The sequence below is a fragment of the Galendromus occidentalis genome, unplaced genomic scaffold (assembly GCF_000255335.2).
Source record: "Galendromus occidentalis unplaced genomic scaffold, Mocc_1.1 scf7180000077524, whole genome shotgun sequence".
NCBI classification, from domain to species: Eukaryota; Metazoa; Arthropoda; class Arachnida; order Mesostigmata; family Phytoseiidae; genus Galendromus; species Galendromus occidentalis.
Genome location: NW_003805512.1, coordinates 1,144,936 through 1,159,213, shown reverse-complemented (window position 1 = coordinate 1,159,213; position 14,278 = coordinate 1,144,936). Strand labels below are relative to the sequence as shown.

Below are 14,278 nucleotides of genomic sequence, written 5' to 3'. Positions count from 1 at the left end.
CTTTTTTTCGATGAAGAAGCTTGGCGGGAAGGAGTGTTTTACGGGCAAAAAAAAATACGAGGAGAGACCTCGGAAATCGGTTCCGGCATCGGAAAAGATCATCATCGACTAGTTTATAGCGTGTTTAGACTCACATTCGACGTTTGAATCCATTTTGGATCGATCTGACTTGTCGCGATGCGAAAACAACGATGCAATGAGAAAATCAGACGGCCCGAGCGGAAAATTCTCTCCAAAAAGACGGTCTCGTTTTACCAACTGAGATTTCCGCTAGCGGCGAGGCATGTCTTTTGGGAGTCCCCAGCTATCCTATTACACGATGCGACAATTTTTTCCCCGATTCGAGAATTTGAGTTTCTGCCGCCTAAAATCGGGTTTGGCCCCACTGTGCGGCGGTGAAACCGAACCAACCTCCTCTTTATGCTGTCTTCATCGATTACAAAGCAGCCTTTGACCTGGGGTCCCGGGAAAGAATCCTGAGGAAGCTCGCTCTCGCGGGAACTACAAGAAACAAATTACCGGGTGCCCGAGTCGGTGACTCAGGCGGTATGTGGGCGTAGAACTACGCGTTTTCAATAAGTATAGTACTCGGACATCCTCTCCAAAATGTCCATGAAACTAGACTTGGAATCATTATCGTGGCATTAGCGTTTCCAGAACGCTCGATTACGACTGATCAACGTATGCTAGGGGTTTCTTGCCTCCAGTGTTTTCAGCCTCCGTGTCCTTGTTCTGACGTTCCATGAAAACGAGCATACTATTTGGCCTTAATAAATGATATAGATAAGGGGGAATTAAGGAGCATGAACAATGCCTCATCCCAAGCCTATCAAATTCGACCATGACTAGGGCTGGGCATTCATCGCGCGCGCGATACGCGCGAATAAATGCGCGAATTTCTGCATTTTTTTGTCGGGTGCGCGAATTTCCGTGTTTCTATTCGAAATTATTTTTTAACGCTCTAATCAACTCTGAAGTCATTTTCCTTGTACCTTGGTATCGGAGGAGCTCGAGCAGACAATGTAGAAGCTTCGAAACTAGATGCGAAACGATACTGATTGCAATCGGCGGAGTGTCTGTCCGCGCTTCTTGACGCCGCGCAAGTCGGAAATGTTCGCCAAGTGTGCGTTCGGCGAGGCCAGAGAAACGATCGAAACGTTCGCCGTGTCAACAACGCAGAGGAATCGCGAGCGCTATCCGATGGTGAAATCGAACGATCTCGGAAGTTCCGCGAGATTAAATGTAGGATACTCCGTGTGACCATTTGTGTGAGCCGACCGTAAGTTGAAGATTCGATTATGGAACCTCGCCTCGGAGACGAATCGACCCCCCGATAAGGCTACTCCGCGGCAGATCATAAAAGAGACCGCGCTTCCGAGCGCCACCCCATCCGAATTATGAGCGCTCCGAGAAGAAGGAACAGAACGGCCATACATGTGACCCCCGAAATGCGGGCGAAAGAGTTCGCAGACAATCAATTCCATGCATCGGGGGATCGCCTGTTTTGTAGCACGTGTAATATCGCTGTGGACCATACGAGGAAAGACAGCTGCGGTAAACACCTTGAGACCCAGGGTCACAAACGAAGATATAAGTCCTTGGAGGAGTCTCTATCGAAGAAAGCTAAGCTTCAGGTCAGTCTGAGTGAAGCTCTCGGCCAACGAAGTGAAGCAGAGCTAGAGAAGGAATCGACGCTTGTGAGTCTCGTTGAAGCTTTTGCGGCCGCTAACATCCCGTTGCATACCCTCGATAATCCGAAGTTGCGGATGTTCCTCCAATCGAATATGAAGTCTTGCGGGGTCATCCCTTGGGCGAGCAATCTTCGTCGAAATTACCTTCCGAAAGCATTCAATGTCCACGTCAGGAACTTGAAGGAACTTCTCGGAGGAAGTAGATCCGTCGCGATCGTTTGCGACGAAACAACAGACAGAGAGGATCGTTACATCCTCAACGTTCTGGCGATTCCATGTTGTGAAGAGGTCGAAGAGCCAACGTTGAAGGCATTTCTCCTCGAATGCAACGTTTTGGAAAGTACAAATTTCAAAACGGTCAGCGATGCGGTCCTGAAGATTTTGCAAAGATACGAGATTTCTCCCTTACGCGTTAGTGCTTTCGTAACAGACAATGCTACGTATATGAACAAAGCTTGGAAAGATTCATTGAAGTACATCTTCCTCAACGGAACCCATGTGACTTGCACCGCTCACCTCTTGAATCTTGTTTGCGAAGAGTGGGTCTCGTCGTTTCGCACGGTGAATAAGCTTGTCTGCAGCATCAAGAGAGCCTTCACGGCTTGCCCGGCTCGGAAAGCAAGGTTCAAACAATTTCTGAGGGATAACGGGAAAATCGAAAAGCTCCCTCCAGTTCCAGTCCTTACCCGATGGAATAGTTGGTTCCGGGCAGCCCTTTTCCACGCGGAGTATCTTGAGAATTACCACGAGTTTTTCACCAAAGAAATGGAAGGGAGCTCGAGCAGTTCGCTTTCGGAAACAAGAGACCTCTGCGCCTCCCCTTGCGTCGAAACTCAGCTAGCCCAGTTGAGGGAATACGCCCCTCGTATCATGGAAGCTTTAACGAAGTATGAAAGCAACGAAGTGAGCGCGCACCTAGTTTCTGAAGACATGGCCCTGCTCATCGAATGGTTGGAAGTTTTTGCGGCTCATGAAGGAAACCTCGAAGTTACCAGGATCGCGCTCCAAAAATCTGCTGAAAGATTGCGAAATTATCTTTCGGGGGAGGCTACGGCCAAGTTCAGGCAACCGGCCGCTGACTTTTTTCGTGCCTGCCGTGTTTTCGATCCGTCAACCTGAGTACAACTGAGATTCCTGCTGAGTTCGTCATCAAGAACGTGAGATGGTTCGAGGACGACAACCTAGCCAAAGCGGAGCTCCAGTTGTATCTTTCACGCCCGGAAGAGCTTAGAGCGTCCTTGCATCCAGTCGAGTTCTGGGTAAATGCAGCACCCAGATTTCCGAACTTGGCCGGCATCGCTCTCAGTTGTCTGAGCGTGCCGGTTAACAGTGTCGCCGCGGAGCGATCCTTCAGTCAGTACTCTGGGGTTCTCCGTGACGACAGACGTTGTATAAAAAGTGGAAACCTCAGTATGTATAACATGCTGTATCATAACAATGAGGGAATCTGAATTTATTGTGCTTGTAAGATACTAAGACTGTACATAAATTAACCTGTTGTAAATCTAAAAATAAACACGAGCCGCGAATAAGTGCGCGAATTTCTGCATTTTTTTGTCGGGTGCGCGAATTTCCGGAAAAAATGCCGCGATGGATGCGCGAATTTCCGGAAAAAATGCCGCGATGAATGCCCAGCCCTAACGAACACAAATGAGGAACAAAATGTCCGAGAGCTCCGTCGCGGTGGGACAAATTGAACACAGGATTCTAGAATGAACACGAGCAACGCGTGCCGAGCTTTGAAGCCTGCTACGAGAGGCAACTTCGAAAACAAACCCTCATGACGATGAGTTTTCCTATTAGTGTCATGGCCTATGAACATCCTTGCAAGTGAACATCGCCATAGATTCGAACGAACGTGTTTTCGAGCCGGTGTACATTATGTGGTAGTGGTGCCAAATTTTCCCACCGGTTGTCTACTACCACGGAGTTTTCGAACCACTCGGAATCGCGCAGCCAAAATATTAAGGTCGCTGCATTAGTCAATTCGTCAATTAGTCGATGTATCGGTCCGTGGGCTAGTCGGTTGACGATTGTGGCCCATGGTGGTCGAAATGCGCATAGATCCACCTATATCTATGCGCATACTTCGCATATTTCCGCGCATTTTTTCATGCATAAGAATCCGAGCCTTGTATGTCACCTTCTCCAATCCTCTAAGACTGCTTCAGTGAGCGACTGCATCGGATGGCCACGTACGGCATCCAGCCAGGCCTTCCTTGATAATATAAATCCCTATGTGAATATTTGGGCTAGGTACATAAACTGGTCTTCAGTTAATAAACGACTTCAAGTATTCCGATACAAATTTATTCAGTACAGTCTCGTGAATACATTGATTGGTTTGAAGTTTCCAGGACAATCCTTGTTGCGGGTCTCGTTTCTCGTTATATCAAGGATTCTTTGTCGGGCGTTTCTTTTCGAGAGCTAAACAATTCGAGAATTCCGCAGATCGTGTAGCACCCCAACCTCGAGTGGTGACTTGGAGAGATCCCGATCGTAAGGGAAAACGCGTTGGTCTACGTCATGAATAGATTCCGTCTCATCCCTCCATCGTCAATGCTCAGTAGGAACGTTGGGGGTGGACAAGTCACGAGGGCTGTTATCTTCGAGCAACCGCGCCGTTTTGGTCGCGCCGTTTTGGCCGCGCCGTTTTGGTCGCGCCGTTTTGGCCGCGCCGTTTTGGTCCCCCCCTTTTGGCCGCGCCGCTCAGTCGCACTCCGACTTGTTCCTTGGTCCGACGGCGGACTTGGCGGTCGATCGGAGGAAAGTCTCGGGGATCCGTGGAAGGTGAATCCTCCCGTCTTTCGAGCGTTTCGTGACGCAGGCGGAGACCTTGAAGTTCGTCTCCGAGCTGAGAGAGCTCGTCGAGCAGTCTTTGGTGGTCCTGATCTAAATCTCAAATTTCACGTTTAAGCCTCTACTTTTCCTATCTCAGGGAACTCTTCAACGCACTGAAAGCAATCGCTGGAGTCATTCCATGCGCTCGATTCTCTCACAGACCGCATCCAAGAAGGGGCGGCACTTTTGAGTTGAGCATCCGAAAAACGGCAATTCTGCTGGCTCGTTTCGTCACTTCCAAGCCATCAGACCTCTCCAAGAAAATACTCCCGCGGCGGGCCGCCTTTTGGTCGATCGCGTTGGAAAGAATGGGAAAGTTCCTTCACGGCCCCGGGCGGCGCGGAGGGATGGCACGCCGCTGACTATGTATGTATGGGGCCATATATTCCAGTCATCAAAGCACTGTCTATCCTATCCAATCTATAGACGGTTCTCAATCTCTTGATCTGCTACGTACACAGCGTTTCTCAACACGAAACCACGAGAACATTCGGCATTCGGCATGGGCCTTGCCGTTTTGGCCGCGCCGTTCCGTCGCTTCCCGCCTTCTCGCATGATAAATCATGATACTACTCCTCTCCGAGCGGAAGTTCGAGCTAAAATGCCCGACTCCCCGGAGCTGCTCTTGAGGTGAGCGGCGCTCCGTACGGAGAGCAGGTGCCTGAAGCTTTTTTTGAGTTGGCCGCTCTAGTCAGGAGAGGTACCCTTCGCTGCAGAGCATGCGTATCTACCCTGTGTGAGAAGGAGCCGGATGAATCTCCTCGAGAACTCCTGGCTCCCAGCCGGATGCCTCCCGCCTTACGAGCTCCAGTGTTCCGCCACGGCTTTTGGACATTGAGGCGTTTGGGTAGTGTGCCACTATGATGCAAGCAAGATGATCGAGCTCAAGTAATTGTCACAGACTGGAGGAGTCAGGATCAGACTCGGAGAATGATCACGGAGATTGTCTCGCTAAATTCGTGATAGTTCGCACAACCTTGAAGTCGAACTGCAGGACTACTGCCACGCAAGTCACGAGCGTCGACAGAAACTTCAAGAAGTTGCCGAATTTCGACGTGAAGCATGCGACCTGCAGCGAGTCCCATTCCTCGCGGAATCGAAAAAGGTCGACAATTTCCGTCAAGTCAGTTCTGTTTCGCAGGTGAGTTCTTTGGGCCCGGAGCGTTTGAAGATGAAACTCGGTGTCGAAGCACAACGTTATGATTCGAGAACCTTTCCGAGACGCTCGGGTCAAGATGATGAAGTAAGTGAATAAGCTCCCAATGAGGAGATATTTCTCTTGAGCTTGCATTCTTTCCCCCATCACCGTCGAAAGGTCGAAGATGGTTCCCATGAATAGCTCCAGGTGGAAGAGTGCGAGAGATGAGGAGAATATGGAGTTTACCTTGCGGAGCTCCCTGCGGACTCTCATTTTCTCCCGCATCAGAGAGTTCCAATCGACGTCCCGTTGCTGAGCCAAAGCGTGGAGTTTCTCGAGCCGGATCAATACATCGCTGGTCACATTGAGATAGATGGCAAAATACGTCACCATCGAAATGTCGAAACTCATGTAATTCACGTAGCCTAAGATTACTGTGATATTGTCGGATCTGGATATGTAGCTCGCGCACGACAGAAGAAATGGCATGCCGCATACCACGGGAACGAAGACGTCCGCAGCACTTTTCACATCACTGTTCACGAACCTCTCCACAGCTCTGTGATTAAGCATGAATAGATACATAGAATAGAAGGTTGTCAACATGAAATTCAGAGCACCGACTGCCCCTGTGACCTCAGAGAGGCCCACTTGCACCTCGGTGAAGAATGTCGATTGGAGTACGAACAAAGTTTCCGTGAAAAGGTACGAAGCCCCGGCGATTGACCAGAAAATTAGACCGAGGATTCTGATCATGGGAAATCCGACTTCGAGACCGTGCCACGTGCACAGGAGACGAAAAATGAAACTCGGAAATTCCATGAAATACTGCGCAATCTCCGATTTCAGGCTCCCGGTTTTCATGTCGATTGTCAATGAAATCACAAGATTTCCGTGGAAGTTGCCACGGAGACCGTAATCACGAGCGAGGTCAGAGGTCTTATTGTCGTGAATGTTCCTCTGCGTATGATGAGGTAAGAGAAGCGTCCTCCTCCGATCGCATTGACATGAGTTCAGCTCAATCAAATGATTTAAACTCCTGAATCTTTGCAGAATCGCGATCGATGCCAGACTTCTTGAAAGAGAACATTCTTCTATTATGTTTTGAGCATTAAGTCCGCTCTAAGCCTCACCCGGAGGCTACGACGGCCTTGTGAGGATAGAATGACTGATTGAGAGTCCGCGAAATCTTTCGCCTCCACGATCAACCAAGGAGGGAATCGATATGCCGGTACAAGCTGGGAAAGTTACGTTTGATATTTAATCGCAAGCCTTTCCCACACAGTCTCTGATGAGACCCTGTTAAACAAGATGGTCTTACCGATGGAATCGTTCTGAGTTGCGCTTATTTTATCTCGGAGAGGAATGAATGAGGCGGAGATTACTTCCATTTCATCAGCGGGACGAGAAGTCGGTATGGTGCAGAGCCTGCAGCTCATAACCCCGTTCGCCTTCATCCGATTTCATTTCGGAATTCGGGGAGACTTCATCCGAGAGGAAAAAAAAGTTCCCATGACGAATAAAAGTGAAGTGTGAGGGACATGATGAAACTGTGGGACCGGGGTCCCGTCCCCGATGAAAGGCCTCGGGCTCTGAATTGGAGGTGGGCTACGATGGCGGCTCTGCCACCCGACGGTCTGCCGGGGTATACGGGGCTGATTGGCTTGCAATGCCTCTGCTTCATCAGGAGGGCACAGGTTGTTCCTCAAGGGATGAGTTTGTGACCTCTGTCGAGGATTCGAAGGTATACAGAACCCCGGAACCCGAGGGGTCGCCTAGTCCAACATCAGCATTTCCAGGCGGGAGGAATTATTGAATGGGATTCCCAACATCAGCATTTCCAGGCGTGAGGAATTATTGAATGGGATTCCCAACATCAGCATTTCCAGGCGTGAGGCATTATTGAATGGGATTCCCAACATCAGCATTCCCAGTCGTGAGGAATTATTGAATGGTATTCCACGTGAGACATTGCGTGGTCCCGAGAAGTAGAGATATCAATTTTAGAAGCTCAGGGTTCCCTACAGGAAAGCGCTTTACCCCCTATCCGAAGTTATGCTGACGTGTCAATCGTCAGGCGGGAGGGGGCGGATCTATTCTTCTGCCTTCGACACTGGGAGAAGAAAGGGTCGAGGCCCGCGAGTGGAGGATCTCCTTTTCATGTGAGAATGAGAGGTTGCGTGGGTTGATGCCTCCGATGCAGGGCAGCCTTGGATTTATCACGGTTGCCCCGATACTGAGTCGAGAGTCGAGACCTTCTGACTAATACGAATTAGGTAGCGATATGATATCCTCGGGAGCAGAATATCGAAGGCTCTCTTCCGGCTGGCTGGTGATCATCATTTAAGAATTGTGTTTTCAAGTTCACATGCCCCATGCACTGACCACTCATATCTGAGTCGAGCTTCTGTGTGGTGCTCCTCCTGTGGAACCAAATGAGAGATCCGACGCGGGGTTCTTCCCTCCCCCTATAGCGTTCGACCTATAGCTCCACTCAGAAGATCCGTATAACGTTCAATTAGGATTATCTCACGCACACGCGTTTTCTCAGGAAGAGCATTGCGCGTCAAATAACCCCGACGAAACGTATACCTTTCTCGAAGCAGCTGTGCGAATCCAATCCTGGCCGTCCTGATCGTTGACCTTCCACAGGAGCATTCGACGCGAGAGCGATTGGCAGCTCAGCAGGGAAATTCGTGGGGGGAGCGAGACCCCGGTCACATGGAGGCTGAAGCGATGCGAGCGACGTCCTCGCCAGCTCGCGGAAGCGCACAGAACGTGAAGTACCGAGAGAGCTCAAAAAGGGATTGAACCACGCACAAGTGATCAGACATCGAGCGTGTGACATGGTCAATCCCGTTCCTCGTCTCTGTGTTCGTTCGAGCAGCTTCTCACCGACGGAAGATTATCGACTGAGTGGACTGTCCTGCAATACTGACGACACAATCTTTCGCGAGCTGCTCACTCATTCATTCTCCAAACCCGGTCCGTCGTCTTCCCGGAAACCTATCGATTAGCTCAGAAGCATAATCGGAATGGAGTTCTCACGCGGGTTGATGAGTTCCTCGCGGTGGTAAGAGAGTTACTTTACACAAATCCGAAGCGACGAGCTATTGTGAACGGCGACCATCCTCTGGAACGTTTCTCATGGGATGGTCAGTCTTGCTCTGCCCACGCAAATCCAAACGAGGACGCTGACGCTCCGGAGGCGATTACCGATACTGCTCGAGATCGTCACGCCGCCGACGACACCGGGTGACTGAACAATCATTCGTAAAACGGCTCCTCTGCTCATTGGGACTCCACGTCGACACTACGACGGCTGAAATGGAAGGTGAGGCCGGTGAGTCCCAAAATGTAATGTCGAGTCTGGCTGGAGTTTCGCCCCAACCTCGAGAGGAAGTTTCGAGTGCTTGAGACCTCGGGTCGAATTTCAACACCGCCCACTCGACTAGAAGTCCAAGCAGAGGCTTAATCGAGATGAATTCCATCTAAAGGAGCGACAGTATGAGAGAACATCTTGAGCTTGGTCTTTAGCATCGCATCTCACCTAGGCGCATCGGACGAGCCGTGACTGGTTGATCCTCAGGTTGTAGACAGTAACGTGCGTTCAATTAGGATTATCTCACGCACACGCAGCATCGAATACGGAAGCTTGCGCGTTGAATAACCCCATATGAGCCGCAAGTCTCGGATTAGGATTCCCTCTAGATTCATGCAGGCCAATCAAGGGATTTCCAGAGCATTCTCTTCAGCCGTTGGAGATCAGAGCGAACTAACGGAGTCTCCCCAGGAGGCCATTCGCAAACGAGCGAAGAGAAACCCCCCGTAACGCTTCGTGAGCATACGTACGATGGAGGGATTGCGCACGAGCAGCGGACTTGCCGCACCGAAGAGCAGGCAATCATACAGGGGAGCTCGAAATGTCAAGGCACGCTCAGAAACTTGAGACGTCTGATCATGCGGGCTCAAGACATGGAAATACCGTGGGGATTTCCGAGCGGGAAACTATTCCAGCAGTCTCAGTCAGGGTCACGCGAGAACTCTACCGAAACGACGTCACAGGTCGAATCTTCTCGAGTTACCTCACGCGAGAGAGAGGAAACGACGGTTCTGCGCGCCAAATGAATCGAAAACAAAAACGGGTCGCTTGCTGAGAAGGAACGCTGAAAATAAGCGGGTCGGATCCATTGAGGAACAACAACAACAACAACAAAGATCAAGAATCAAAGCTACGGCCATGAAGTCGGAAGGGGAGTTGCAATACGTAACGCCATATTGAAATGAGAGAGCCCCGTTTGCCTAACCGGTGCCACCGACAGAGCTCGCCAGCCAGCCAGGCCGTCGATTCACACACTCGCCGGTTGGTCCGTCGCGCAATCGAATACTTCTCCACGGAGGAAGGAGACCACTTACATTTCTGAGATACGTTGCTTACATTCGGCCATTCCCCGTAAAGTTCACAATCGAGTTCCCACTCCGGCCTGTCGAACACCCGTCGAGGAGCTGGCTCGCCCGATTCGAGGGCCCGTCAGCGATGCTTCAGAACGGTTCGATTAGGATTATCTCACGCACACCGTATTTACTCAAATGCTCGGCTTGTGCAATGAGTAATCCCAACTAACCCGCTCTTTCGCTACTGGTATCCTGGCGAGTGGTGGCCTGCAAGTGGCTGCTGTAGGCAGGCGTGGGTTGCTTCGTTGGTTGGATGAGCGACGTTGACCACGACGATGATGATGCTGTTTCCGCTGCCATATCATGCCCCGTGAAACGATACTCTGACTGAAGGGGACGGTCTCGACCTTCCTGACCGATCCCATTCAGAAGCCCCGAACCGGCAGAATCACACACGAACCTTCCGAAAGAAACAATGCAGTGGAGCGTCTTTCGAGAACCGCGGTAGCCGAGCATCACTCGCTCGGCTAACAACCACCTGACGCCGAAATACAAGATGGCGACGACCCGGCGGTCGTTGCCTAGCAACGAACCAAGAAAGAGAAAGAGTGAGGGAGAATAACCGCGAACGAAAGGAGGAGCATGAGAGAGTTCAAACCCGGGGAGAGAAGGGGTGAGGCTGAGGAAGGGAGACCGGCTCCCCCGTCAAGCCCGCCGCAGCAGCGGAGGAGCCCGCGCGCCGTCGCAGAATGTCCCAACGTAGACAGCCGACGAGAAGTCGAGGGAGCCATCGAGATTCCCGCCGTGTCCGCTGTCCCCTACTCCCGTTTCCTCGCCGAGGCGGGCCGGCGAAAGGGCCCGAGCTCGCAGCTACAGTGCTCAGTGCTCTGAACACGAACGAGAGCGGTCTGAATGCGGGATACTTCAAGAGGATGAGCGAACTGACTGAGAGCGGCCATCTTGGATTCCGGCGTCGCAGCTGACTCGCGAAGATCGAAAAAATTGGGAAAATTGTTAGGCCTACCTAAACTGAAAGAATGAATTGTAACAAGTCATATGAGAGGGCCTTTATCTCGGGAAAACGAGCGATGCCCCTATCCAGAAGCGCCAAAGACGTGGGACAATCATGAAAGGGCGCTGCGAGCAGTGCTCATTTTGTGCCGAAGGCTCCAGAGAACTTCTGATTTCGTGGGAATCTTGTATACACACTCGAGTATTCGATGAATGAGCCGCGAGTTGAGGACAGGCAGAGGGAGACGATACTGGGACTACTCCAGATCATGGCACGCTCCACGGGCATAATTTCTTGAACTTTGAATACGGGATCACTGATCACCGGCGATCAAATCGAAGTCTTCATAGATCAAACGGAGCGACTCATCCGCATCAAAAACGAGAAGACAGCGATGTCCGCGGCTGGAACCACCCGTCTGATCACACGGAATTAGAAGAAGATCACTCACCTAACGGAAAGTCCCAGAAAACCGAGACAACAAGAGCAGAAGGGTCTGGAACGTGTCAGACTAGCTAAGGATTCTCGGAACTTTTCACGGGCGGAACACAATCACGAATACGAGCAAATCATCTCGAAGTCAGAAGCACTGAATACTCTCCGGCCAAAGATTTCCGGCGACAAAGGCCTCAGAGAAGGGTAGAAACCGATCGATTGTACCGAAAGGGAGCATGTCACCCGATGAAGGTGAATACGTCTGGACGTGAAGCTCGCCAGATGACGCGGGGCTCCCGGGGCTCCAGGGTAACAGTTCCACATGCCTCGCTCCGATAAGCATTTTGAATCGGACACTCCGTGATCGGGAGCCACTCAATCGATATCTGGAGCTCCTAAGCATCACACACGAATCTCACACACATTCTAGGGTATCAGAAATCGCACATGTTCTCATCGAGGGATTTCGATTTGCGCTTCCCACCTGCTAGTCATATCCACCCTCCACAGATCGGCACAGCGGAGGCCTCAGGAAACAGCGATTAACGAATGAAACGTTTGGAATAGCTTGCCAGGGCACGCCTTGAAACCATCAACTCGGGCGGTAGCAGCGGCAGCAGCAAAACAGACAGACATTAGAACCAGCGAGTAGCGAGAGGTCCCGACGGGCCGGAGTACGGCCGCCATGATGGCTGTCTGAGGTTGTCCGAGCGCTCGCTGGATTCCTTCGAAGGATCTCCTCCGGCGGCAGAATCTCCCGGTCCACCGTAACGGCCACGGTGGTAGTAGTGGAGAAACGGAAGTGGTGGTTCTTGGTCGTGGTCTTCGCCGCCGTCGTGGTGATAGTCCGATGTCGCTACGATTGTGCTCTGCCGCTGCTCCTGTAGAATGCGTTCATGCAATCTTCAATACACACACACACTCACGCACTCACGCTCGCTCCTTGAGGAGCATCGGCGTACTTTCGCTTCTGTCCCGACCTGTGGACTGATGAATAGAACGTACCGAGTCGAAGGAGGAACACTCGTAAGCGTCTCCAAAACATCCCGCCGGCAATGAGTACCAATGAAATTCCTCGCCACCGTTGAGCTTTTGCGCCGACAATGAGGAAGAGGTGCTCTTCTTCGGACACAATGCTGTCCAACGTACGCGACCGCTCCACTCTCAACAGGGAACGAGCATACGTATATGCCTCTCACCCATCAGCACATGTTTGTTGAGTCGACCTCGACGGAGGGGGCCTTCCGGTTTCCCCGAGAAGACAAGGAAGAGACATCCCGAGAAGAGTGGAGCTCGACCGGATAAGGAAGTGCAGATCTACATACTGCAATCGAAATGATTTAGGATATCGAACGCGTGCCTTGAGCGATGATCTTGCGCTAAGTCGATTTTGTAGAATCAGGATAGAAATCACGTGCTACGTCGGAAATTGCGCGCGATACGCCCCGGATCGTCGCCCTATCCGGCAGTGAATATCTTGTTGAGGGGTGCCCTGTCCAGAATAGAAGCTCTCCGTAGGTGGCCCTCCTGCAGAGGACGACCACTGACATTACGGGGGGTGAGATTCACCGGATCAGAAGTGTTCAACGCTACCAACAGATCTTCGCATGCTCCCGGAGGCACTTTCCGAATTTCCCGGGGACTCCTGTTCATGAATACGACTCAGGCTTGGAGGGCTCGGCGACGATGCATTCCATTCCATCCACTCGCTGTTTCACATCATTGGTTTTGTCTCTCAGAGTACGGAATCAAGGAGGGAATAATCAAACTCCCTGAATTTTCCGGGAGTAAGCTCGAGAGCTGCTTCATCCTTCGAGACTCATAATGATTTCTCGGGGTCATTGGACATCGGCATCTACAACAGAGAGTATGATTCGAAGTCTAGGGAGGAATTGGTGGAGCTGTTGACGGTCCGCCCTCATGGGGTCCGGATCCGGAGGGCGCACGGTCGTTCGCGAATTCGTTGAATTCACCTTAACTTCATCACTCAATTCTCTATCGAAAAAAATACAAACCTCTTCTGGAAAGAAAAAATTGTCGGGATTGTCAGCCAGGTGATTGCGCGCGCGGCATTACAGAGGCTGGTGAGCTCACTGGCAGACCCTGGTAGCGCTGCGAAAGAACTCCTCATCTGACGGTACTTGAATCCTCGGATGGTATAATCACGATGATGCTTCGATGATCGATGCCTCCCCGAAGGACCGTATCCTTGGCTTGCGTCTGCCCGTTGCGAAAGAGCTGCAATGAATCTCGAGTATCCAAAGCGCTTCCGATGGTCATTTCGATAGCTAATTCCCTGCGAAGCACTTCATATCGTCGGTCCTTCGGAGCTGGTCTTCGTGATATTAGGGGAGCCGTCCGCGGTCAGATGGCCGTACAGGCTCTTCCTTCCTTCGAGTGTCTCTCAAGACGGTCGCCGATGACGGTATGGTGGATCCTGCGAAGCTCGATCCAGTCGGGATATCGACTTCCTCCGGCCTGTTTACTCCTAGATTGGAGAGCCCAGTTCATAAAGCGGACCTGACACAGCATTATGAAGAAACTAGAAAAAAGTCTCAACAAGGGTTGAGAGTTTTCTTCCCGATGAAGCGATTCGCAAAGGGGTGACTCTATAAATATCGAGTGGAATTATTGAAGGTGCGAAAGTGAGGGGGAATTGAGGCACACTTTCTGGGACCGAAGTTGGAATGAATTTCAGTGATCTAAGCAGAGGTCGGGAACGCCACGTCGGGAAGGTAAAGATCCAAGAGAAAGAGAAGGGGCCGT

General features: G+C 51.2%; 1 protein-coding gene across 1 annotated transcript; it reads left to right on the top strand.

The window, feature by feature from the left end:
* Positions 1 to 1,448: 1,448 nt before the first annotated feature.
* On the top strand, positions 1,449 to 2,810 carry LOC100899518 (uncharacterized). The gene has a single exon (XM_003747713.1). The coding sequence runs from the start codon at positions 1,449 to 1,451 to the stop codon at positions 2,808 to 2,810; it is 1,362 nt and encodes a 453-aa protein (XP_003747761.1).
* The last annotated feature ends 11,468 nt before the right edge of the window (positions 2,811 to 14,278 follow it).

Bases quoted from the DNA above. Each gene is read 5' to 3' on its own strand.
- LOC100899518 (XM_003747713.1), top strand. From the start codon at position 1,449: ATGCGGGCGAAAGAGTTCGCAGACAATCAATTCCATGCATCGGGGGAT.